The sequence below is a fragment of the Coffea arabica genome, chromosome 7e (assembly GCF_036785885.1).
Source record: "Coffea arabica cultivar ET-39 chromosome 7e, Coffea Arabica ET-39 HiFi, whole genome shotgun sequence".
Classification (NCBI taxonomy): Eukaryota; Viridiplantae; Streptophyta; class Magnoliopsida; order Gentianales; family Rubiaceae; genus Coffea; species Coffea arabica.
The window spans coordinates 14,699,877-14,726,346 of record NC_092323.1 but is presented as its reverse complement, the minus strand read 5'-3'; the positions used below and the strand labels follow the sequence as shown (position 1 = coordinate 14,726,346).

The 26,470-nt window shown below is 36.5% G+C and overlaps 4 protein-coding genes and 1 non-coding gene across 8 annotated transcripts; 3 read left to right on the top strand and 2 right to left on the bottom strand.

Moving 5' to 3' along the window:
• Positions 1-1,369: 1,369 nt before the first annotated feature.
• LOC113701144 (glucan endo-1,3-beta-glucosidase 8) lies at positions 1,370-3,154 on the bottom strand. The gene is made up of 2 exons (XM_027221658.2): positions 2,814-3,154; positions 1,370-2,628 (listed from the first exon to the last, which is right to left on the bottom strand). The coding sequence occupies exons 1-2, from the start codon at positions 3,152-3,154 to the stop codon at positions 1,530-1,532; spliced, it is 1,440 nt and encodes a 479-aa protein (XP_027077459.1). The 3' UTR covers positions 1,370-1,529.
• Positions 3,155-4,257: 1,103 nt separating this feature from the next.
• On the top strand, positions 4,258-12,307 carry LOC113700610 (tRNA(His) guanylyltransferase 1-like). 2 transcript variants are annotated; one of them, XM_072059700.1, is made up of 14 exons: positions 4,258-4,832; positions 5,548-5,679; positions 5,763-5,807; positions 6,332-6,501; positions 6,655-6,740; positions 7,744-7,851; positions 8,045-8,301; positions 9,431-9,562; positions 9,645-9,689; positions 10,289-10,458; positions 10,626-10,711; positions 11,093-11,218; positions 11,653-11,760; positions 11,981-12,307. In XM_072059700.1, exons 1-14 carry the CDS (start codon positions 4,729-4,731, stop codon positions 12,113-12,115), a joined length of 1,704 nt encoding a protein of 567 aa, XP_071915801.1. In that variant the 5' UTR covers positions 4,258-4,728; the 3' UTR covers positions 12,116-12,307. The 2 variants fall into 2 exon arrangements, with proteins under 2 accessions (XP_071915801.1, XP_071915802.1); XM_072059701.1 differs by lacking the exon at positions 11,093-11,218 and having other exon boundaries at positions 4,266-4,832.
• Positions 12,308-16,424: 4,117 nt separating this feature from the next.
• Positions 16,425-21,848, top strand: LOC113700369 (probable phosphoribosylformylglycinamidine synthase, chloroplastic/mitochondrial). Of its 2 annotated transcripts, none has more exons than XM_027220799.2 (4): positions 16,425-16,675; positions 16,922-16,975; positions 17,106-21,309; positions 21,436-21,848. In XM_027220799.2, exons 2-3 carry the CDS (start codon positions 16,931-16,933, stop codon positions 21,306-21,308), a joined length of 4,248 nt encoding a protein of 1,415 aa, XP_027076600.1. In that variant the 5' UTR covers positions 16,425-16,675; positions 16,922-16,930; the 3' UTR covers position 21,309; positions 21,436-21,848. The 2 variants fall into 2 exon arrangements, with proteins under 2 accessions (XP_027076600.1, XP_071914838.1); XM_072058737.1 differs by having other exon boundaries at positions 16,429-16,675; positions 21,425-21,848.
• Positions 21,849-22,841: 993 nt separating this feature from the next.
• On the top strand, positions 22,842-22,912 carry TRNAG-GCC (transfer RNA glycine (anticodon GCC)). Its single transcript has one exon. It is a non-coding gene; the product is annotated as a tRNA-Gly (tRNA).
• A 130-nt stretch (positions 22,913-23,042) lies between these two features.
• LOC140011089 (uncharacterized) lies at positions 23,043-26,457 on the bottom strand. Of its 2 annotated transcripts, XM_072059235.1 has the most exons (3): positions 25,700-26,457; positions 24,892-24,984; positions 23,043-24,565 (listed from the first exon to the last, which is right to left on the bottom strand). In XM_072059235.1, exons 1-3 carry the CDS (start codon positions 26,036-26,038, stop codon positions 23,264-23,266), a joined length of 1,734 nt encoding a protein of 577 aa, XP_071915336.1. In that variant the 5' UTR covers positions 26,039-26,457; the 3' UTR covers positions 23,043-23,263. The 2 variants fall into 2 exon arrangements, with proteins under 2 accessions (XP_071915336.1, XP_071915337.1); XM_072059236.1 differs by lacking the exon at positions 24,892-24,984.
• Positions 26,458-26,470: the final 13 nt, after the last annotated feature.

Genomic DNA, 26,470 nt, shown 5'->3' with positions numbered 1-26,470 from the left:
ATTACAACATCTACAATTAGCTATTAATGATACTTTTCTATTTCGCTTATTCAGATACTTTTTGTAGTATATCTATATGTAAACAAAAAGTTTATGGCGCAGAAGCTGTATAACTTCATCAGGCCATAGATCTTACTCGCTTTAAAGAAGGTTGCTTGATAAAGTTAACTCCTGTACGTTGGTGCTTTGCTACGTAGAAGCGTATAGTTTAAAAACCTATATATATATATGTAGCGTATAGTTTAAAAATCTATATATAACCTCTTCATGATTTGAATTACAGTCTCACCGTTAGTTTTTCTGTTAAAATTAACAGCCAAGAGTAAAAAGTCAAAGTCAAATTAATAAATTACTACTTTTTCCTTTTTTATGTTTTCTTTTCTTTCTCTCTCTCTCTCTTTTTGTTGGGAAGAGAAGAGATGATTTTAAAAACCTATACTTTGGCCTGCAAAATATTAATTTTCTCCAAATACAAAAAGAGATGGAAGGGAAATAAAATAAATAAATAAGAAACAAAAAAGATAGAAGGGAAATATAAAACAAAAAATATCAAATCTTTTTTTTTTACTATAAATATCATTATAAGTTTGTAAACCAAATCTTTAATTAGTAGTTTCCAGTTCTTATTTATCTATTTTTTATTTCAATTTCTTCTTTTTTATGTTTGGGGCAAAAAAAAAAGAAATAATGAAGTGGTAAATTTGTCAATTTATTTGTTTGACTTGGACTTTTTACTATTGATTGTTAGTTTTAACGCAAAAACTAACCGTGACACATTGACCCAAACTACAAGGGGATTATATATATAGATTTTAAACTATAGGGATTACGTTGTAAAGTAGCAAATCACAGGGGGTAAAAGATAATTTACCCTAAAGTTAAACCAACTCCCAACAAGATTGAGCTAACTCCTAACGAGATTGAGCTACGTTAGATCGATCAGAAAACTCAGATTAGAATTCCCAAAGTTTATTTTGACTAAACTTTCTAAGAAACTCTCTAAATAATGAAGGAAAAAAAATAAGACAGTTATTAAGTAAAACTCCAAGCAATTGATATTGTTGACAGTGAAGTTGTATCCCTCCCTTCGCCTATCAAACTATCTTTTATTCCCTTCTTTCAGAATCCACCTACCATTGATTTCTAATTGCACCTTGGTCCTCATCTTCTTTCTGTTCTTGAAATAGGTTGTTGTCTAAATAATTAATAGCTTTTCATGAACTGAATCATGATTACTCATGAACAACATACAAAACAAATATCTGCGGAGAAAGATAAAGCTAATTAATGAAGAGTAAAGCTCCCAACTCATCTCTTTTAGGATGCATGAGTTAGAAAGTTCTTCTAGACTTAATTCTGCTTTATAAGATGATCTTGGGGTGTCTCTACAATATTATTTAGGATGGTTGTAAGGTTGTCAGCTATTCTTTGAGAGCTTTTTGCCAATCTGGGGTTCTACCTACCTAATATATTGAAATCCAGTGTTGGAATTACAGAATATGCCGATCCAGGAAACAGAATTGTATATCCTAGAAAAATACAAGGGAGATCAGAATTGCAACAAGAATGCTCACTCCTATCCCATTCTCGAGTCTTCCTCCAGCACTCTCAATTGCTATTGGGAAGAGACATTCTGATGTTGAGGCATTTCCTTCGATAATTTTGGCCATACCTTGAAAATTACAGGCTTCAACGTCTTGGTTGTTTATCTGAAAATACATGTTGAACGCATAAGATACCTGCTTATTCTTGTCCAATTTACTACAGGATCCTCCAGCTATCATGGTTGAGCAATCACTTCGCTGACACGCATATTCTAGATTAGGTATGACCATATTCATGTCTTTTGCACCGGCAAACACACACCATTGTGCAGGATAGTAGTGAACGTTTTTTGCCCCAATCGGCATTTTGTTGTTCCCTTGGCCACTAAAATCCAATGCAAACTTAGGCTGTCCATCGTAGCGAAAAATCCCCCAGTGCCTCTCAAAATAACCTGGATCAATGCTTTTCAGATTCTCATCTGTTAGACTGAAAAGATAGACCTCCACAGGTTCTGGATGCAGCGGACTTCCTTTCTTGGAAGCTACCATTTTCTTGAAAAGGCCGTCATAAAATTTTTGAGCCATAGTGGCATTCCCATAAACGTCTCCATCTGTAGGCCAACCAATCTCTCCCACAATTATCTCCAAATTAGGAGCCCCAGCTTTTCTCAAGGACGATACCAGTGTGTCTAGATTTGCATCAAACATGTTGGTATATTGGACATTGTGGTCCCTGATGGGTTGCGCGTTACCATCAAAAAAGGCGAATCCAATGGGGAAATCTGGATTTTGATACAAGCTGAGAAAGGGGTAGATGTTCACAATAAACGGGGATTTGTTCTCCTTGAGAAAATTGACTATTTCGATCATAAGACCTCTAACGTCTGAGCGGAAATTTCCTTCTGATGGACCCCCTGAACCAGAGTCATAGACATCTGCATTTTGTGGGATGGTTGCTTTGATTTTGTCTGCAAGTCCAGCTTCATCAAGAGCCCTTTGAACATTCTTTAATGCTGGAAAAACGGTGTGTGTAAAGGAACCATTGTAGCTCTTCAAGAATGGCTCATTGCCAACAGCAACATGCCTGTAGCATAGATTCATGAAAACCATGAAAAGGATTAAAACAAATTTCTACACGCATCACGGTTTCGACTAAATCTTACGTATTTTGAACTAATGCAATAAGATTTTACAAGAGGTAACTATGTACATGAGAACGAAAATGCACGTACAAGAAGGTGTAAATAAAAAGGCTTGCAAGCTTCTCACTTGATATCAACACCTCCATCATATATATGTGTGGAAACATTTTGTTTCACCCAATCTTTGGCATTACGGTAATGAGAAAGCTTAGACAACTGGTCATTAGGGATGCCAAGCATGACTTCAATGCCAGTCCCTGCAAAGAATTTCACAGTCCAATGATCTGAATCAAACAATTTAACCTTGTGAATCTTGTTGTCTTGAAGCATTTGAACCACGATGCTAGGATCCAAAGGCTGTGCTGCTTGAGTACCCCAGTTCACGCCGATGCACTCGGCGAAATTTGCCGTCACCAGGAGCACAAAAATGGCCCATCCCAGGGCTCTGGCTAATGCCATATGGGCCATTTTTTATGATGATGATGGTTCAAGAAAAATTTGCAGTTAAAGATGCATAGGCGACAGATATAGAAAAGCAAGCTGCATAGGTGAAAGTTGGAGAAAATGTGTCTGCATTGTGGGGAGAGGAGGTAAACTAATGTAACACCGTGAAATTAGCAAGAAATGAAGGGCTATGCAGGCTGGAAAATGAGTAATTTCACAGGTTCTTGATGGTTTTGAGTAGAAATTTATGGTTAACGCAAGATATAGACCATCAATAAAGAGCTACTAAATTTAGGCGCCAGATATTGTGTAAATTGCAATTCTTAGGAATATCTAGGAGTTCTTGATTTCTAGATATTTTTTTGGAAAAAAAAAAACCTATATGAGTATCTAGTCAATTGTCTTTCTGGTGCTATTAGCATGCTAAGGAAATACTTCTAATGATGGAATTTTTTTTTTTTTTTAAAAAGGCTAGTTAAATGACTATCTTATTTAAAAAAATATATATATATTTTTTAGTTTGAAAAAAAAAATCCAAGTTCCTATTGCTTCTGCTGAGCTTTTGTAATACTTTACTTTTATTTATTTATTTATTTATTTTCTTTCCCTCTTTTTGGCTAAAAGATACTTCATAGTATTTGTTATTAGCCTTTAAAAGAAATACCCTGTTTTAACCTTCTCCATATTATTCCATTTTTCATTTTCTAGTAAATATAGTTCTTGTAGTGGAAGTTTGCATATAGGTAATTAAATACACACATGTCATGTTTTGATTGAAAACCATGATGATTATTTTGAAAAAATCTAAATGAGTGTTATTTTAATTTCTTGATATTTCATTATTTTGCATTTTCCGAAGGCAAGATATGCATAAAATAGGAAACAAATATCATATCAAATGAATTATTAAGTGAAAATTGTAATTAATGGCAACTTTAAGCTATATACCAATAACAGTATAGGCATATAATCGACAATCTCGAAATGTGAAATTTGAGAATACAAAATTTATTTTCTTTTAAAATGAATGAGTCACAAAATATAATTATGAATTAAAATTATTCATTGACAAAAAGCAAATTATTTTGTTCAGAAAGCTTTGGTCAGTAACTAAGGTTGAGTTTTCGGTTCAAATCTCCCTCCCAATTAAATCTGATCCCTCCCAAATGAAAAAAGAAAAAGTCAATATTATTTTAGTTTATTTTATTTTACACATTTGTAAATTATACGTTTAAGGTAATAACTAAATACTAACTAATATAATCGAAAACCCTCTTAAAACCATCCCTTTCATCACACAAAATTGCCGATTACCCTGAACTGCTGCCGATTTCCGGCAGCCTCTCGCTTCCGCACTCCTCGGTCACCCTACACAAGACCACTGCTGCACACCACGAGCAGGATACACAGTTCAGCGAACCACCTTCTAACGGCTTGCCTGGTTTCTCAATAAAGACAGCCTGGGGAGGGGGAAGGAGGAGGATTGAGCATTGCCCACCAGGTGTTTATGAATTGTTCCGAAAGAGAAGAATATCTGTTCTGAATTGATTAAAAAACGAAGGAAACTATACAATTACCTTGAACCCAAGTGAGTTCATATGGCGAATAGCAAGTATGAGTATGTGAAGTCATTTGAAGTTCAAGATGAAATCATGCTTCCAAACATCATTGTTGTCCGAGTGGATGGCCGTGATTTTAACCGGTAAAATTCTCACCCCACTACTTTATTCATCACATATACGTGTTAGTTTCTGGCGTAAATGTTTGTAGTACCAATTATGCAAGTGGATGTGGTTAGCTTACCGTTGAGGTGAACAAGCTTGCTCTTGCATGGAATAGGTGTGTATAAGATCTGCTGACAGTGCCCCAAAAAAAAATTGACAATGGATCTGCTCACAGCAAGAGGTTACTGATTTTTTGCAACTTCGGTGTCTGGAAAAGATTAGCATTTTCAGACATTCTGAACATTTTCTAGATGCAACGTGTCTAAACTCTGATTAGGCATGGTTAATGGTGAGAGTTTTTTTTTTCTTTTTAACGATCTGAGTGATCACAATAGATCAACATTTATCATGGGACTAAAAATGTCTATGTTAGCATGCATAGGCATAAAATCACAGGTTTTTGTTTGTGTAAGGGTGTTAGTACTCCTTGAATTTGATTGGCCTGTTCTCAATTGCATCATTCGACCTGCTTTTAGCTTCTGATTTTGTAAGATTTGTTATGTCATGTTCTGAACTGCGTTTGCTTTCAGCTTTTGGCTTTTTTCATGGTAATCAGACACTATAGCATACCTGCCTTTTCAATTCTAATTTTGATCTTTCACAAAAATTAGGTAATTGAGAACAGGCCCAATGCTTTCTTTTCCTCTTTAATCTTTTGGCTCTTAAATGATTGAGTCTCGAAGCTTTTATCAGATTTTCTGAAGTGCATGAGTTTGAAAAACCAAATGATGAGAGAGCTCTGAATTTGATGAATGCCTGTGCATTTGCGGTTCTGGAGGAGTTTCCAGATATAATCTTTGCATATGGATTTAGTGATGAATACAGGTACATCATCTCCATTTTCCAGTTGGTTTCTCTTCTCTTGCTATTGGTTGGGCTCTTTTATACTTTACTTTCCTCTTTTGCAGTTTCATATTCAAGAAAGACACCAAATTTTACCAGAGGCGAGCCAGGTATGAACGCATGTAGCCTCTCAATCACCTAAATTTCTTTATTTGCATTTTTTGATTTGTTTGATGATCTCTTTATGTTCTTGTATGAAAGTTAGCGTATTTGGAGGTTCAAGAGATATTAACATGCATAAATAAAGAAGATAATAGAGAATATCCAGTTCATGCCAGAAGCAAAATGCTAAATATGGGATGTGAATTAAAATGCCTATGCTTTTCTAACCTCTAAAGTTCGTAAGATGTTTTTAGAATAGGTGATCTATTTGTGATGAAGAAAAGAGCTATAATAAAATGCATATATGGAATTGAGAGCCTCATGAAGATCGGATCCATCTAGAAATGTAGCCTGACCAGCTTAAATGGCCTTAGTCATGTCTGGCTACACTGCTACTATAGAACTGGCATACGTAGGTTTTTGTTCATTGTTCTGGCCATGTAAATTGTCTTGTAGAGATGCAAAACGAAATTTATGTAATGTTTCTCCACGGTGAAACCATTCATTGTTAGCTCACTTTGTGGCCTTGCAGCAAAATAAATTCCCTTGTTGTATCTTTCTTCACATCTGTTTACGTCACCAAATGGAAGGAATTCTCTCTTCAGAAGGATTTGATGTTCCATCCTTCATTCAAATCACGAGTTATCTGCTGTGCAACAATGGAAGTTCTTCAAACATATATCTTGTGGAGACAAAGGGCTTGTAAGTTAAAGTGCTAATTTTTTTTGAAACAATTATTGTATGTCTGACTGCATTTCTATGTAACTGGTGTCAGACATTGCATAAATAGTAAATCTTCTGACACCTGGAAAGGGCTTTTGGTAACTAATTGCCACTATGACAATTTTCTTGCAGGTCATTTAGAAAACCTATTTAATACTTGTTTCTGGAAGCTGATTGGATGCGGAAAGTCTCAAAAGGAAGCAAAGGAAATGTTGGAGGTGGTGGCACAAAATTATGAAAAAGAAAAAATAATTTGTGTTGATTACTTTTATTTACTTTTCATTATTAAGTCTTATGTATTAAATCCTTCAGATAGATTCTGCATGTTTGGTTTGATATTTGGTCATTTAAGTTGCGGGTGGGAGATTCCTGGTTATGAGCTAATTCTTGTAGTGAATTTTTCTATCTATTATCCTTTTATTTAAAATTTCTACCTAAGCATTGTTTGTGGTGGACTAATAATCAAATAGTAGTTGTCTGAGAAAATTAAAAGTTGATAAGGGTATGGAGCCTCTCTCTAGTAATTAATGGATAGCATTTTCTAATTCCTGTTAATTCACTAGCATGATGAATATCTAAACTTATCTTGCATCAATATAATTACCAAATTTATATACCAGTAGATACTGATATTTGGCTGGGGAGTATTATATATTCATAACTATTTTCTTTGTGATAAAACATGTTTGTGTAATTTGATGTTCTACTGTTGTCAAGATGAAGCAACCAAATGTAGTATTGAAGTTGTGATGTTTTCCTTCTGCTTATCCCTTCTTTTTACCTCTTACTTCGAATATCATTTTCACTGTATGATTTTCCATACGGCATTTTAGCTTTAACTTGTAACTTCAAACTGTTAATAGTTGTATTCACCCGACTGACTTAAGTAGAATATCCTAATATTCTTATATGGGAAAGTATTGGATTGATTTCCTAGCAAGCAAAGAGTGTCTATGGAAATTAAGAATGCATACAAGTTCAAAGGAACCGCAAGATTAGGCTGAAAACAACAGATTATCCTTTTACATTGTGCATTATAAGTCATATCTTTACCTGTAAGACCTGAGGACAGAATGAGTGAGCCTCATTTTTCTCCAATCTAAAAAGATTCTTTTTCCCTGCTAACACACGTAATGCCATGTGTGTGTTTCTTTCATTCTATGGTGAAGAAGTGGGTGTAGAAGCAGTTTAATTCCTTTTTATTTTATTGGTATTCTTCAGGGAACTCAAAAACAGGAGAAAAACGAGATACTTTTTCAACAGTTTGGAGTTAACTACAAGGATCTTCCTAGTATTTTTCGTCAAGGATCATGTGCTTTTAAGACAGAGGTATCCCTAGGCCACCTTCTAACTCTCTATTCATCCCACTTCTTCAACATCTTTTCCCCCTTGCCACTTGCGTTAGTGCACAGTTCCTCCCTTCCCACATTCCTTCTTGCACCTGAAATTTTTTACGACTGCCGTTGTTAGGTCAAAAATCTTTTATATTTGACTTTTTAGCCAAGTGCCACTTGATTGGCAGGTTGAGGATATTGTGAAGTACAAGGAAAATGGTGCTCCTGTAAAAAGATTGAGGAAGAAGATAACACTAACTCATTCAGAAAATGTAGCAGGAAGAAGCTTCTGGAATGTGCATCCATGTCTTTGTAAGGAGCTGGGGCATTTCGAAGGGGACATTAGCAAAATCAATCCTGAGTATATCAAATCATTCCAATTTGAGAATAATTTGATGCCATCTACTTGGATTGTCATTCGTGTTGACGGTTGCCATTTTCATAGGTATCTGCTATTTTGTTTATGCTTTGTTGCTTGAACTGGATAAGCACAGCTTTTTTTTGAGTTTCCATCCCCTTGAAGATGTGGGACTTATTGTTTATGTGCATTTCCTCAAATGTGATAAATGCTAATGTCCACCAGACTCATTTTGCTTTCTCCTTCTGAATGATACACATGATTGTAGGCATTTTTTCATGAAAGCATCTGACTGACTGTATAACCTCCAGAGATTGGTAATTTTTTTTTTCCTTTCCCTGGTGTGGAAAGTTCCTCCGCTGTTATGTATTGTTCTGACTCATGTTGCATTGGTGTTAGAAGTTTATTATGACAAAACAGTGTTGCTTTTTAGCTTAAAGGGTAAAATTTTTTTTGGGCAAGGGAGAGAACATGAAGTACATGGGGAATACCCAGCAACTAAGTTGAAAAACAACATAGCACAAGTCTATGAAAGGCATATCAGCAAAACTACTACTTAAGGCTTCCTTTTGAATTTTTTGTTGACAGAACTATTTGCATCTAACTCACTCAATAATCCCCTTCTCAGCTTTTCAAAATCTCTGTTTCTGTAATGGCTAAGACTTGCTTAAACGGATTTCTTGAACAGAGAGTTTGTAATTTTTCTGAGAGATGGAGAGTTTTTTCTATTTAAATTTCTGGAATGTTCTCTTAGGGTGATTAGAGAGCAAGGAATCAGAAGCAGAACAATCTGTTAGAGCACTGATAAAATAATCTCCTGTCAACTCTTTCGGGGCTAAGTCTCCTGTTGCTTTTCACTTCCATTATCCTTTATTTCATTTTTATTGGCCTGATCGGGGCCCAAGTCGGCTGATCTTTCATGGGCAGCCAAGGCCCAATCACTCTTACCATCTGGTGGTATCAGAATATTATCACTTCAAGTGTATGGTATTTAGTTCTCGATAAATTAAAAGATGTATTTATTAAGATGCGATGGTATATTCAGAATGATTAAGATGTTTCCGGGAAATTAGGAATGAACCTTGTTCCCTAGGGGTTGCCTTATTTTTATTTTGCAGGTTATTGTCATTTTAAATGGTAGCCTGGCTATGAGCTTTTAGTGCATGAAGGTTATTTTCAAGTAACCTATAGCTTCCTTTTTCTGCTTTCATTATAGATTTTCCGAAGTTCATGAATTTGAGAAGCCAAATGATGAGCATGCCCTGAATCTTATGAATTCATGTGCAGTGGCTGTGGTGGAGGAGTTTAATGATGTTGTCTTCTCTTATGGGGTGAGTGATGAGTACAGGTACTAATTTGCTCCTAGCTGTTCTATTTGCTGATCTAGACTTTGCCATTTTTTGATATTTTAAATTATGACTTTGTGACAGCTTTGTTCTAAAGAAGAACTCGTGCTTCTATGAAAGGCATGCAAGGTATCTCTCCCATACTCAGTTGATAAATTTTTCGTGTCAGTTCTATGGTCTTTACATGCAATGATCCCAATTCATGCAAATTCTTCCTGCCTTTCCTCAGATTGGTGGTTGAGGTAAGCTAATCTGATGTGATGATCCCTGGTGGGTGATAACTTGGAACGCCATTTTTGAAGTTGATTTGTGCTGATCTTCGGAAAGCTATAGTTTTCTGTGCTTAAATATATTTGATTTCTTGCTGATGGTGTAGTTGGTTTCAAATCCGCTATGAATAAGCGAACTAGGCCCTGAAGGGACTTGGCATGGATAGAGAAGATATGTATTCCTTTTTTTTTTTAAAACATTTTTTAAATTCTATTTGGGTCCTGAAAGGAAAAAGGGTTCAGGGCGCTTCTTATTCTATAATTAGAGAAAATTCTAACCTATTTTATTAGCTAGATGGCCCAAACAAACTAGTAGTAAAATTTTAGAACGGTTCAAGGTCCTTGTTCGGCGACCTCCACCATAATTGTGTGGCAGGAATTAATGTTGTTATTTAATTTTTTTGCAGTGTATCGATTTGAGCTTCTTAGATGTTGACTTCTCTTGTAACTACTTTGCAGTGAAATAGTGTCTGCAATTGTATCTTTCTTCTCTTCAGTGTATGTTATGAAATGGAAGTTGTACTTTGCACAAAAAGAAATGAAATACCCACCATATTTTGATGGACGAGCTGTTTGTTATCCATCCATCGACATCCTTCAAGATTATCTGGCATGGAGACAAGTTGATTGTGAGTGTTTTTCTCTTCTAATTCTTCTGAAAGTTAAGAATATGTAAGGTCGTTCTGCTTATCCAGAAAGCAGTAAAGTAATCGAGTGTGTCTTGTAAAGAGATTTTTCATTATTGTATCCGAAATGCTTACAAAGGCTATTAGTCATCCCCATTGATGTCTTGCAGGCCACATCAATAATCAGTATAACACTTGCTTTTGGATGCTTGTCAAGTCTGGCAAGAGCAAAAGTGAAGCCCAAAACTGTTTAAAGGTATTGAGCTTTTGAAAATTTGTTATCTGTTACAAAATGTGATTCTTTGGGCGAAAGCTGACTTATTGGCATCTGTCTTATTCAATTGCTTTCTGCATCCTTAAGTTTGTTCCTTTGCCTTTTCCATTGCTTTGGCATCATGCTTTTTTGTTCTTATCAATTCTAAGTTGGCATGCCAAGATCAGAGTTACTGGAATTTTAATCTTATGTATCCATGGACGTCAGTGAGTGCTTTTAGGCATGTTCATGAGTCTCAAGGCTATCTCGTGCCAGCACTTAGTTAAATTTTTGTCCATTGGTTGCTTATACTTGTTGGGTTAAAACCAGTTGGGTTCTAGCTTTTTATAATTTGTTTAACGGTGGAAATTGGTCTCCACGCAGGAGTGGAGAAAATTGACAAGACCTCATGCATGGCACAGAAATAAAGTTTCAAAATGGAACATTAATTGGAATGCCAAAATGCTGGAAGGAAATATTATAGGCTACACTAAACCTTATTGCATTCAGGTCTGATTTGACTGATTTGATCTAGGGATATATTTGAAGTGGAATTTTGTTCATGTTTAATAAATGTGGCTCAGAGTGAAGAAATCTTATAGAAGAAATAATGGCAACTCTCTCCCATGGAACAATGTTGCTATATTCATGTTAGTTAAAACAAACATGATGAACTAACTCATTCCTGTGCAACCACTCGACCCACTGCTGCCAGTTGAGAGAATGGAGAGCAAAAGATAGAAAAGACTAAAATGAAACAAGCGTGGAAGAGCAGGAAAAGATAAAATCCAGTGATTAGGAACTGTTGCTAGTTGCAATTTCCATCAGTATCAAGCAACTACCAAATAATATATTTCAACTACTCATGTTTTATTGGTTTAGATAAGACGTTATGTGTATAATTGTACTTCGTCACTTTTCATACAAATGCTTTTAATATCCAGGGTACTCAAACTCAAGAGAAAAATGGGCTGCTCAGCTGCCAATTTGGCATTGATTACAACACATTACCAACCATGTTCCGCCAGGGGTCCTCTGTCTTCTGGGACAAGGTCTCTCTCTCTCTCTCTCTGTGCATACATTTGTCTGTATTCCTGTGATTTTTAACCAGATAAAGTACTTTGTTGACATGCTTTAGACTGACCATTAGTATGAACTTTCTTGGTGCCTTGACAAAGATAAATTTTTAGTTGTATTGATTATTAGATAATTTCCTTTGTCTGTATCATTATGTATGTATTTATTTATTTATATTTTGTACTGGATGTGCAGGAGAGTAAGACCTTACTGAGCAATGACGAAGTGGTTGAGAAGTTTCGCAAGAAAATTGTTGTTGAACACTGCAATATAATTGAAAAAAGCTTTTGGAAAGCACACCCGAGTATACTTGAAGAGGACAACAGATGATGTTATTTTGTATAATTTAATTTTGTCTAGTTTGTTTTCTTCCCGCAATTCTTTGTTTTTCTTTTTTCCCCCTCTTTTTTGGGGTAAATTGCACAAATAGTCCTCCTGTACTAAAACATATAGGAAGTCCTCGAACCTTTATTGGTGCCTATCGAGCTTCCCTATCTATTTTGAAGCTGAGTTGTTCCTTAAGAGGTTAAGCTATCTAAAAACTCTAATTCAATCACTTTTAAGGATAGCAATGAAATTATGTAAATCAACCAAGTATAGCGGTAGGCCAAACACTTCATCAATTTATTATCAAATGCTGTAGGGAATGTTAGCCATCGAATAATTCTATAAACAGCAGTTAGTGGTGATATCTATAGTTATGACTAGAAGAGTAAAGAAGCATTTTCATTTTTGTTGTATATATATTTAATTTCTAATAACACTAGGTCGTGAAGTAGAAAAATTGAGCTTCAAGGAAGAAAGCAATCGAAGAAAAGAGTAGAAAAGCCTCCCTTAAAAAAGTTGTTCCTTTTGTTTTTTCAATAAACTCAATATTGTAAGAGTTTCATCTATATGCATTTATTGTTGATGGAACTTTTCTAGATATACATAAGTGTAATCCACCAAAAAAAGACTTGTATTTTCTACAACTCTCCTAAAATAGAAATGCTTATACGAGCAAAGACTATTCTCTGATCGATTAATTTTTTTTAGGGTTATTATCACTTTATTTTTTCAATGTTTGGTGTCAGTATCAATTTTTTTCTTGATGTTATTTTTAATCGTTTTACCCCCAAAATTAATGATCAAAGCTAATGGAGTTTATTAATTTAAGTTAAAATATATGTTTAACTCTTAAAATTATTATCACTTTACCTCCATAAACTATGGTCTCATTATCAATTTACCTTCTAGGGTTATTTTTTAGACAATTCATTCCACCATTAAACCAATTTAGTAAGTTAAAAAACTTTAGAAGAAATTACCCTTCTCTTTGTGTAATAAAAACAATAAAAAACTTAGAGTTTCTCTTCTTCTTTTTAGTATTAAGAAAAAAAGTCAAAACATTAATCTCTTTTTTCTTGGCAGTCTTATTAATATTGAAAAAAATAGAAAGATAGGGGGAGGGAGAGAGAGTGTGTGAGCTCAATTCTTTTTTCTTTTAAATACAAAATAAGGAAGAATTCAATATTTTTGTTATTTTAAAATTATTTTACTTTTTTATTTACCACCCAATTCCAATTCTAATTTCGACGATGTTAAAGTAATACGATAATATTAGATTCTTCCTTAATTTCTTTATTTGTAAAATCTAATTCTCTGTCTCCATTTCTTCTATCTCTTTTTCTTTTCCTAGTATTAATAAGTGTGAAAAAAGAAATTTGAGAAAATCCTTTTATTTTATGTTTTTGAAACTCTTAGAGTGAAAAAAAGGAAGAATAACCATTCCAAAATTTTAAATTATATATAAAAAGGGTAAATACATTTAAAATTTTTTGAACATGCCAGTTAGATTAACGATGGGGTAAAATGTCTAAAAAATGTAAAGGAGTAAAGCAATTGTATTACTATAATTTAAAAGGATAAAGTGATAATAATAATATGGTAATGCTATAAAATAAAAGGGCATTTTTGTCCAAAAATTATTAACATATTGAGTTGAATTACCTATGAGGTAAAGTAATTAAAAGATAACATTATGGGCTAAAAATTATAGTAGTGATATAGTTTAATGGGTAAAGTGATATTAATCCTTTTTTTGTCATTAAAAAATATATAACCAAATGAGAACACTGTGGTTATTCCAAATTAAAATAAAATAATCAATCAAAACAAAACCTATAATTTCATTGTGTGATTATTTCAAATTGAAATAAAATAATCAATCAAAAACAAGGCTGTAGTTTCATTATGTTTGGATATTAAATTATTTGAAATAATTATTTGAAAAAGAATACTATAATATTTTCTTAATGTGATATATATGAAATAAAAAAATAGTAGTTAAACAAATTATTCACGATACAAGCAAATAAATTTGCGTAAATAATCCACCATCCAAGCAACCAAAATCCATTGTTAAGTCCAGACATTGAAGTGGACATTGCGGAATTTGAAGTGAACCTTGCTCGAAATTTCAGCTAATCAATTAGAAATGATTCTAATTTGCTTATGGAGCCAGGAGTGATTAATTATTTTAAGGATAATTTCAGAAACCTCCCCTGAGATTTCTAACAATTTCATTGAGCTCTCATAAGGTTTAAAAAATTACACTTACCTCCCTTAATTTGATAGTTTTAGTAATAAAATCTTAAAATAATATTGATTTGGTCAATTTTTTAAATGTCCTTGTATTAGGCTAATTCCTCTGATTATTGTTCGAAAAAAAAAATCGCAACAATAACATTCTGACAGAGTTCTGGTACAAAACTATGCCTGCAAGGCTGACACAGCCCGGCAAGCAAGAGAATTTTTTTTTCTTTAATAAATGTTTTGGCAGCGGGGCTGGTTCAACCTAGCAGTCACTGGGAAATCTGCAAAAAAGCTCTTTTTAAAAAAAAAAAAAATTTAAGACTGCCGGGCTTAGCCATGATAAATTTCAAAAACGCCTGGCCGGTTGCAGTTTTTTTTTTTTTGAAACTTCAAGTTAGCCCGGCAGCCTTTTTTTGAGTGGAATTTTCCTCATCAGCAGCAGTAGTAGTAGTAGTAGCAGCAGCAGCAGCAGCAGCTTTGAAATGGTAAGAAAAAAAAAAAAAGAGTGACGAGAGAAGAAGATAAGGGTGCTGAGGGACGTGAAGAATGAGAGAAGATACATTACTACTGGTCTACTGCTACACCAATATACTCATTTCCCTTCTTTTGTTCAATATAATCTCCTTATATCTCTCTCTCCATTCTTACCTTTATCTTTTTTCCACCACCTCCGACCTCCTTCTCGTCTTCTGACTCTCACACTCATGCATGCACTCACCTTCCTCTCCACTTCCGTCCCACTGCATTTTCACCTGTTCCTACAACCTTTTCATTTAATTTTTAATATAAAAATCAAAAAGGTTTTTAAATTTTTTTCAGAATCTATAAGTAGTATTAGTGGGACAAGTATTACCCAAAAAAAGAAAAAAAAAAAAAGAAGAAGAAGCTACTGACCGCCACAGTACTACTCTGTCCCACTACTAACATGTTACAACCTGCATTTGCATCTGCATTTGAGTTTCCCACAAAAAAAAAGGATGAATATTTGTATTCGGTTGTATGCTATACATTGGGGCCATGTAGACCCTTTTTCTCACTTTTGATGGCCGCCAGATTTTTTGGAAATTTATCATGGCTGCCGGGCTGAAGTTTTTTTTTTTTTTTTTTTTTTAAAAGAAGCTGCAAGTTGTCGGCCTAACAGTCAGGTAGCTTTTTGGCCGATATTCCAATGGCTGCCGGCTGAACCAGCCCAGTTGCCAAACATTTATTAAAAAAAAAATTTTCTTGCTTGCTCAGCAGGTATAGTTTTATACTAGAACTCTATCAGAACGTTATCGTGGTAATTTTTTTTTCAAACAATAATTGGAGGAATCAGCCCTTGTATTACGAGTTTTAATTTATTTTTTATACAATTATAAGATTATTTAGTATAATTATAAGGCAAAGGTGCCAAATTTTTCATGTCCATATCTACTATTTGATAAACAACTATAATAATAATTTTATTACTATGATATGGTATTTTTGATGGTATTTTATTATGGATTTAGATTTATAAGATAGAATAGAAAATGTTGAAACAATTTATTTAGAATATATGAATTTTTCGAGTAGTGAGATTATCATAATTTAATAATAGTTTTGGGCAATTTTTTTGATTTATTGTTAATTTTAATACTAAAACATAGAAAACAAAGATCAGCAAAATATTGGATTACATATAAAATTAATTTGTCAAAAAAATCACTAGTTCAACATTTGGTTATAATAAGAACTAGAGGTAATAGTGGTAGTTCTATAGTTTTATTGGATAAAAATTTTAAAAAAAAGAATAAGAAGGAAAAATAATAAAAAATAATTTTAAAACTCATTCTAAGTATAAGCATGCCAAATAAGGGAATTTCATTAAAATATTTAAAGGGTAAAATTACCATTTTAAATAATAAGGGAGATATGTATAATTTTTCAAACTTTAGGAGAACTCAATGAAATTATCAGAAACCTCCTGGGAGGTTTTGAAATTATCCCATTATTTTAGGAATAATATAACTCTTGCTTTTATTTAATTGTGTCACTTGCTGGAATTATATTAGAAAAAGGATCCTTGTCCGTTTTTAGTTAGAGTCGTTAGTAGCACATGATTAATAAGTCCGTCACCAGCCGCAGTTTTCCACTAGTGTCCTTAAAGCCCTAGCCATATAAACAGCTGGAAAGTCTCTCGGCGGCAAATTCACTCCTCAACGGCGGCAAACTCACTGGCCAGACTGGCCTCCTCCCGCCACCACCCCTCGGCAAATCCAGTGGCCACCATCGCCACCTCTTGAACCCGCCATTACAAAGTACAACAATAGCTGCCTTTGTCTCTTAATCTGAAAGGTATAATTTTTTTGGTCTGACTTGCTGGTTTGTGATGGAACCTTTGGTAGAGGTTTTTTTTTTTTTTTTTTTAAAATTTAAATGAGTCTTTTTCCATGTTTTAGTTTTTTTATTATACTATTTACAGAGGTTTGATAAAAATTTTGATGGTTACAAGATTTGTTTTTTGATGGTTGTTACCTGGCCCCCGCTGAATAGTTGTGCATTCTTTTGCTTATGCATGTTTATTTATCTCATTTGTTGCAGATTGAGTTCATGGCTGCTTCTGCTTGGGATATTACAGCATCAGAGTTTCTGCACGTATGCATTTTCTTCATATTTCTTTCTTTTTACTTTTTCCAATAGTGAAATACTTATTTTATTATGCGAGAGTACTTGGAAAATGGACGGTATTGATTATTTTTCGGTTTTTGTCTGATCACTATTACAGGGTTCGTGTAGGCAAAAATTAATCTTGCCTAAACATCCACCAAGGTGGACGAATCGATTGCTTTGGGGTACAGTCCAAGGAAAGAGTCATTTGAGAAAAAATTATGACAAGGGTATTAGGTTAAGATCCCATTTGCCAGTAAAGGTTAGAGCTGTGGTTTCAGGAAATGTGGGTAGCTCAGTTGATGAAAAACGAAGTGAGGTTGAGGGGATAGGGCACGAAAAGGTTATTCATTTTTATCGTGTACCTTTGATTCAAGAGAGTGCCACATGTGAGCTTCTGAAAACGATTCAGACCAAAATATCAAACCAAATAATTGGATTGAAAACTGAGCACTGTTTCAATGTCGGGCTCGATTCCAGGCTTTCTAGTGAGAAGCTCTCAGTGCTTCAATGGGTGTTAGGAGAAACATATGAGCCTGAAAATCTGGGGGCTCAAAGTTTTCTTGATAAAGAGGTGAAGAATAGCTCTAATGCAATCTTAGTTGAAGTTGGACCTAGGCTGTCTTTTACCACAGCATGGTCGGCAAATGCTGTGTCAATCTGCCGAGCTTGTGGGTTGACAGAGATAAATAGAATGGAGCGATCGAGGAGGTACTTGTTGTATGTTAAGCCTGGTAGCGGTTCTCTGCCGGACGGTCAAATTATTGAGTTTGCTGCAATGGTGCATGATCGGATGACTGAATGTGTTTATGCACAAAAGCTTACTTCCTTTGAGACAAATGTAGTTCCAGAGGAGGTCAGACATATACCAGTCATGGAGAAAGGAAGGAAGGCACTGGAAGAAATCAACGAGCAAATGGGTTTGGCATTTGATGAACAAGATCTACAATACTACACCAAGCTTTTCAGGCATGATATTAAGAGGAACCCAACCAATGTTGAGCTGTTTGATATTGCACAGTCCAACAGCGAACACAGCAGACATTGGTTTTTTACTGGGAAAATTGTTATAGATGGTAAACCAATGGACAGGACTCTCATGCAGATTGTCAAGAGTACTTTGCGGGCAAACCCTAACAATTCCGTCATTGGCTTCAAGGATAACTCTAGTGCAATCCAAGGGTTTCCCGTGAAACAGTTGCGGCCAGTTCAACCTGGTTCCACATGCTCCTTAAACATGAGCGAACATGACCTTGATATCTTGTTTACTGCTGAGACCCATAATTTTCCTTGCGCTGTGGCACCATATCCCGGGGCTGAAACTGGAGCTGGAGGACGCATTAGGGACACCCATGCAACTGGGAAGGGTTCTTTTGTTGTCGCATCTACTGCTGGATACTGTGTTGGAAATCTCAATATTGAAGGGTCATATGCCCCATGGGAAGATCCATCATTCACTTACCCACTTAACTTGGCTTCTCCATTGCAGATTCTCATTGATGCTAGTAATGGTGCATCAGACTATGGGAACAAATTTGGGGAACCCTTAATTCAAGGTTACACAAGGACTTTTGGAATGAGACTCCCAAGTGGGGAAAGGCGTGAATGGTTGAAACCAATTATGTTCAGCGGAGGTATTGGACAAATAGATCACATCCACGTTACAAAGGGTGAGCCTGAAGTTGGCATGTTAGTTGTCAAGATTGGAGGCCCAGCATATCGTATAGGAATGGGAGGGGGTGCTGCATCCAGCATGGTCAGTGGTCAGAATGACGCTGAACTTGACTTTAATGCTGTACAACGTGGAGATGCAGAGATGGCTCAGAAGTTATATCGTGTGGTCCGCGCATGCATCGAGATGGGAGAGAAGAACCCCATCATAAGTATCCATGATCAGGGTGCTGGTGGAAACTGTAATGTTGTCAAGGAAATAATATATCCAAAGGGTGCTAAAATTGATATAAGAGCAATTGTAGTTGGAGATAACACCATGTCTGTCTTGGAAATTTGGGGTGCAGAGTATCAGGAGCAAGATGCAATATTGGTGAAGCCTGAAAGCCGCAGCCTGCTGCAGGCTATCTGTGAAAGGGAAAGAGTCTCTATGGCTGTTATTGGAACAATTAGTGGTGAGGGATGTGTTGTCTTAATAGACAGTTTGGCTGTTGAGAGATGCATTTCAAAGGGATTGCCGCCTCCACCACCAGCTGAGGACCTTGAACTTGAGAAAGTGCTTGGTGATATGCCACAGAAAACCTTTGAGTTCCATCACACAGTTAATGTGCGCGAGCCAATTGATATTGCACCAGGGATAACCTTAAAGGATTCTCTGAAGAGAGTGTTAAGGCTGCCCTCGGTATGTTCGAAACGATTCTTGACTACGAAAGTTGATAGGTGTGTCACAGGTCTTGTGGCACAGCAGCAAACTGTAGGTCCCCTGCAAATTACACTTTCTGATGTTGCTGTTATTGCTCAAAGCTACACTGACTTGACAGGAGGTGCATGCTCCATTGGGGAGCAACCAATCAAAGGGCTTTTGGATCCAAAGGCAATGGCACGACTGGCAGTTGGAGAAGCACTTACTAATCTAGTTTGGGCAAAGGTCACTTCCCTCGCTGATGTCAAAGCAAGTGGAAATTGGATGTATGCTGCTAAAATGGATGGGGAAGGAGCAGCAATGTATGATGCTGCCTTGGCTCTTTCAGAGGCAATGATTGAACTTGGTATTGCAATTGATGGGGGAAAAGATAGTCTCTCAATGGCAGCCCATGCATCAGGGGAAGTTGTCAAGGCTCCTGGAAATCTTGTAATCAGCACCTATGTAACTTGTCCAGACATAACAAAAACAGTGACCCCAGATTTAAAACTCGGAGACAATGGCATACTGCTTCACATCGACTTGGCAAAGGGGAAGCGGCGTCTAGGCGGATCTGCTCTTGCTCAAGTTTTTGATCAGGTTGGGAATGAGTGTCCTGACCTTGACGATGTTCCTTACCTCAAAACAGTATTCAATAGGGTTCAGGAGCTTCTTAGTGAGGATTTGATCTCTGCTGGTCATGATATCAGCGATGGAGGGTTGATTGTAAGTGCCCTTGAGATGGCATTTGCTGGGAACTGTGGAATTTCCTTGGACTTGACTTCGGTGGAGGGTAGTCCGTTCAAAACACTATTTGCAGAAGAGCTTGGACTACTCCTTGAGGTCAGCAAGAAACATTTGGACATGGTAATGGCAAAGCTATCTGATGTAGGCATTTCTGCTGGGATTATTGGAAGTGTAACTGTGTCACCGGTGGTTGATGTGAGGATTGATGGAGTTACTTTTTTGAATGAAGAAACTTCAGCACTGAGGGATATATGGGAAGAAACCAGCTTTCAACTTGAAAAGTTTCAAAGATTGGCTTCCTGTGTAGAATCAGAGAAAGATGGCCTGAAATATCGCCAGGTACCTTCCTGGGACTTGTCATTCACTCCTACATATACTGATGAGAAATATATGACTGCCATTTCAAAACCAAAGGTAGCAGTTATAAGAGAGGAAGGCAGCAATGGGGACAGAGAAATGGCTGCTGCATTTTATGCTGCTGGCTTTGAACCGTGGGATATTACAATGTCCGACCTCCTTAGTGGAACCATCTCTTTGCACCCTTTCAGGGGGATTGTGTTCGTTGGAGGTTTTAGTTATGCTGATGTCCTTGATTCAGCAAAGGGTTGGGCTGCATCTATTCGATTTAATAGGCCTCTTTTGGATCAATTTCAAGAGTTCTATGAACGACCAGACACCTTCAGTCTTGGAGTTTGCAATGGCTGCCAGCTTATGGCTTTGTTGGGCTGGGTCCCTGGCCCCAGGGTTGGAGGTGTTATGGGTGTTAATGGGGACCCTTCACAGCCAAGGTTCATCCACAATGAGTCTGGGAGGTTTGAGTGTCGCTTCACAAGTGTGAGGATAGAAGAATCACCTGCTATAATGTTTAAAGGAATGGAGGGTAGCACATTGGGTGTATGGGCTGCTCATGGTGAGGGAAGAGCTTTTTTCCCTGATGAAGGTGTGTGGAACTCTGTTCTCAACTCAAAGTTGGCCCCAGTGAGGTATTGTGATGATGATGGGAAGCCGACAGAAGTGTACCCTTTCAATCTGAATGGGTCGCCCCTGGGTGTTGCAGCAATTTGCTCTCCAGATGGGAGGCATCTCGCCATGATGCCTCATCCAGAGCGCTGTTTTTTGATGTGGCAGTTCCCCTGGTATCCAAAGCACTGGAGTATGGACAAGAAGGGGCCCAGCCCATGGTTGCAAATGTTCCAGAATGCCAGAGAATGGTGTTCATGAGGTCAGTTCTTACGACCAATTAGTGTGGCCATTTTTGTGTTACCGTAGGTGTGTTGATTCTGGTGGTAATATGCAAATAGTATATTGTTGATTTTTCTTTCAATGCGGCTGATTAGATTGATTGTAGACTACTTTTCCGAAGTATGCACGAGAAGGGTGGCATATAAGATTGGCCTTGCCTCGAAGGACAAGTTATTCATCTCCCATTAACAGATGCAGTTGCATATCATCTTTCACTTGGGAGCAACTCCATTTGTTTCTTTCTGAAATTTTGCTGGAAAGATGAGCCTTGTGATTAGATCAAGGATATGTTTCACTTTCATTCTTGTAATTCATAATCAAGTCTTTTATCGTAAATCTGATACGTTATGTAGTTTGGTGCAGGCCATGATGCCAGGGACTTCAACTTGTACTGTAACTTAGTGCTGGTGTTGTCTTGAAGAGGTTAATTGTTGTTTTACGCGTATTGTGAAATTGTGGTCTGCTACTAATTTGATTAGATATGGTGGGGTGAGTTAAGACATGCCCCTTTGACCCTTATCCTGTATTTGTTTGGCCTTGATTTCCTCCTACACAATTTCTGTTAATATGCCCATTATGACCCATTATGCTCATGTTGTTAGAAGATGGATCTTATCTGTTCAAATTTTCATGAACTTTTCTTGTCAAGATCTATGATGTGAAGAAACCTGAATGCCCTTCAGTTTCGACCGATGCATGAAGTTTCTCTATGAGGAACTCAGTTGGGGGACTTTGGCTATTTAAGGCCACCAGTTGGATTGGATATTAGTATTAGCCCTGTGCCCCTGTGGCAAGTGTCTGGAACTAGATCCACATGTTTTCCAGGTCAAGAATCAAACATATCATCGCAGCAGGTTGAGATGTCTCAAAGTGGATTTTCTTGATTAACTGCACTAATTATGGGCAGATGAATTGCATGTTGTTTCATCCTAATTGCCTTTGTTATTGAAGGCCTGTCCTTGTTCCACTAAGCAAAGCCTACCAAAGCAAATTGAAGAATCAGTTCATGCACTGAACTAAAACTTGAAAACTTTTTGCCCGTCAAGAAGACAATTGAAAACTTGAAGAAAGATGCTTAATCTATGGGCTGTAGCCGGTTTTGCTTATGCATGTAGCCTTGCCAATCCAACAGAAAACTTATTTCTGAACTTTTAAACATTTATTATCCATATAAAGATTCTTGTACCTGTCTTGAATGCTATTCGAGCAAGGATATTAGTAAGTGACGGATGAAACAAGTACCACTTGTTCTATGTAAAAAACTGGTCATTCATCCATTTGAAATATGCATTTTTTCTTAACTGTAGAGAGATTCCTATACATTCTTGAGGGATGTACAAATTAGAGTTTATTTGGAACTCTTTTTTTTTTTTTTTTTCCTTTCTCCCATGCAGTGGTTAGTTTTTTTAAAAGAAAAAAAGTATAAAAGGAATTTTAAATAAATTTTCTTACTGGATAATAAGGACTGGCTTTAGATATAAAATATAAAAATTTAACACACCCAAGCAATCAGCACCAGTGGTCTAGTGGTAAAATAGTACCCTGCCACGGTACAGACCCGGGTTCGATTCCCGGCTGGTGCATCTTTCCTTTTGACGTCAACACCTTCGTTCTATACATAGCCAGAGATGATTTCCAGCTGAAGCACATATTTGCAAGTAAACGGATAAAATTAAACTGCCTTTTTTAGATCATGGAAATGGATCCTTTAGCTTAGACTATGAGAAACTCACTTTATTCTGGATTGAATCAGATCATGTTACATCTATTTTGATACATCAAATGGTCATATTTGACCATCAATTTTCCCCAAGGACAAAATTCATCTTGGTGCATGTTTTTCACCGAATCAACTCCCCTTGGCAATTAGCTCAATGACTATGTCTAATGACCAGTTTAGTTTAGCAATCCTCAATACCAAATCTCTCAACTGATTATGCTTTCATGTCTTCAGGTTCAATCTTACTATGCAGTCTTGAACCCTCTGGAAGGCCTAAAGGAGGATTTGGGCATGACAAATTATCCACATTGAAGAGCTCCCATTCTTTGATATCACATCTATCTAATGCTGAAAACAGCCTTTGTCTCTGTGTCTCATCTGGATACATGCCATCCGGGCTAACAAGGACGGCACCAGTATATGATTGTCCTGCAACTCGAGCAGCTCCATGGTAATGGAATAAACCCCAGCTAAAATCATCAGAGACGTCCACGATTGTCCAGAACTCATTTGAAACCACTCCATTGTCCAAGACACTGAAGTGAAATGTTGCTGGAACCTTTCCTCTTCTAACTCGGTATTTTCGCCTTCTCCAGACCAAATTCCCCTCAAGTGTCCTTACTTGAAATATTGGCTCATACCAGAATGATCCTTTAGCCTTTCCTCTATAAAACAGTTGGTACTGGCATGGAAACTGATCATAGGCTGGGTTCTGTCCTGCTATGACTCGCCAACTCCAGTCCAATTTCCCCAACCAACCGACAAAAAGATCCTCAGCTGTTTCATGAGATAGATTGTCCCCTCGGAACTTTATCATTGGAGGCACAGAAGGTTTTTCAGGGATCTTGGCATCCAATTCCAAACAGTTGTTCTTCTGCAACACGCAGAGAGAAAATTCTTCTAGACATGGACTCTCATATGAAGCAATACATCTATAGTTGCATACCTGGTCCACAGGACTGCACTTATTCAAGCATTGGAGAGCTTTTCTGCAGTTGGGATCCAATAAACAGTTTAGTATCTGAGGGCCACAATTTTTCACCATGCAGTTTAAGGTGGAAAAACCTTTTGCCCTTAGATTCTTCAATATTGGGACCGGTCTTATGCAAGCATTAATTACAACTAACAAACAGAACCTGATATCATCCGAATTATGCCTGTCCCAAGCCTCAGATACACTTTGGACTATTTTGGTTGATTCAGTTTTTCTTTTTGATTGGGAAATTGCTGTCAATTTACTGAATATATAGCCATTGGATTTTGTTTCTACAATTGATCCTCCAAGTTTGTTCCTCAACGTTGGAGAGGACTCAAAGCATAAGATGCTTGGAACATTTACACTATTTGCTTGAACCCATTCAATGGATTCTTGATTAGTGACAGCAACAATCAGTAAAATATCTGCATTCCTTAATCCCAAATGAAGATTTTCCTTGGTTTTATCAGTTGATTTGAGGAGTCCGTCACTAAATACCAGCATATCATACGCTTCATCAACCCATTTTAATCTTCTGGCCTGTCGAAGAGAAATAAGTGAAAAGGTCTACAACTGTGAGACAAGGAACCACAAGTTTCTGGAGGATATGATAGAGTCAAGGCTCTCTCATTTATGTCAAATACACACCGTCGACACAGGAATAAAGCTTCGATTGTCATAGTACCAGAAAATCATGGTAAAAGGAGAAAATGCAACATGATAAGTTGACCACTACTACGTCTGCTCATATATAGAGAAGGCTAATTAAGTCAATAGCTTGTCTCTAGAACAAAATAATATCTCATGGCATAGGCATGAAAGGATACATAAAAGTCAAAAACATAAGCTGAATGAAGCATTATTACTTGAAGAATCTCATTGTCCCAGTTCATTAGCCTATATTCTTGCATTGCACTTCTTCGTCTCCTAACTGAGATTGATGTGAGAAGAAAGAAAACCTAAAAAAGGGTTAAGAATGTGTTGTAAGCATGAAAAACATTTTTTGACTAGATTGGATTTGGAAGCATTTGCAAAAACTCAATGGAATTTGACAATTATACATTCCAGAAACAACTCTATAAACGCCGAAGATTCCATGAGTTTTCAACAGAGAATCTCGAGATCAAGGCTAAGAAGTGCATTTCCAAAACAGATTATGGAAATAGCAGCTCAACTAGGTAGTTCAAGCTATGTTATAAACACCTTAAACCACACAAGTCAAAAGTCAGAAAACTGTGCTTTCAAGGATTGTTGATACTCTTAAACTCAAAAAATGGAAGTCCCATAACACAATCAAATACAAAGGTGAAAGATAGCCGAATAATTTGCATAACCAAAATTTCAACATTTTTATGCCTTTTTCATAGCCAGCTCTTTCAACCTCTAGACGAGCCTAATAAGCCTAACATTCAGATATTCAAAGTTCACAATTCGAAGAGAATATCATTTCTCATGGTCAAAAAATTCAAGACAAATTCACGTTTTCTTTTTCTGTTGATATAATTCATCACTAAAAGAATAGTTTTTTAACAGACACAAGGAACATGCATTTCACCAAAAATTCCAGAAAACAAAACAATATCTAAAATAGCCCTTAAATTCAGTTCTCGATTCTTTGATTCTTTTCAATTTCAAAGCAATGGATAACTCTTTAAAGAAAGAAATATAACTCACAGTATGAAGCATGACGTCCAACCAAGGCGAGGACTTGAGAGGGCTGACGCTGTTTTCTCCGACCAGTGCCACTATTCTCACCGGAGTAGCACTTGGCTCCGTTGTTTTCACAGCTTCTTCATCTTCTTCTTCTTCTTCTGCAGTAGAAGTAGCTTTGAAATTATCAGTATTGCTAGTGTTTAGAGGAGCAGGGAAGAATGAGATGATGCTTGCTCTTTCCCAGCTGAACTGAAGGGGGGATTGCCGAAGCTGGATGAACGGAGTCTTGAATCCGGTGAAAGTTGGCCGGCGGTTGAGAATGACCGTTGCAAATGGCGCCAGATGAAGATTGAGAATCATGGTGGTTTTGGTAGTTGGTCCAGCGGTTAGTTTAGCTTAGAAAATTTTGGGTTGAGCACTTGAGTTTTGGACTTTGGAATCGTGATCTTCTAATGTTTAGGCAAATGTAGGTAATGCTGGAAAGTGCTGGATTAGTGGACCCAAGAAGACAAACTTGGCCAAAAAAATACTACATTACTAAGACAAACTAAGACAAATGGTGTATAAGGCATACTTGTGGTGTAGTTGCCTGCCAATGATTTTTTTCATGAAATTAATTATACTAGTCACTTGGATAAGTTTTTGGCTTGGTAATTGTATAAAATTTAGAACAAAATTTACATTCACATTTACATAATGATTACTTGGAGATAGGAGTTATAATATAGACGTGTCAATTTTTTATCAAATAAGTATAGACAAAATTACATATGGTATGTATTTATTGTCATT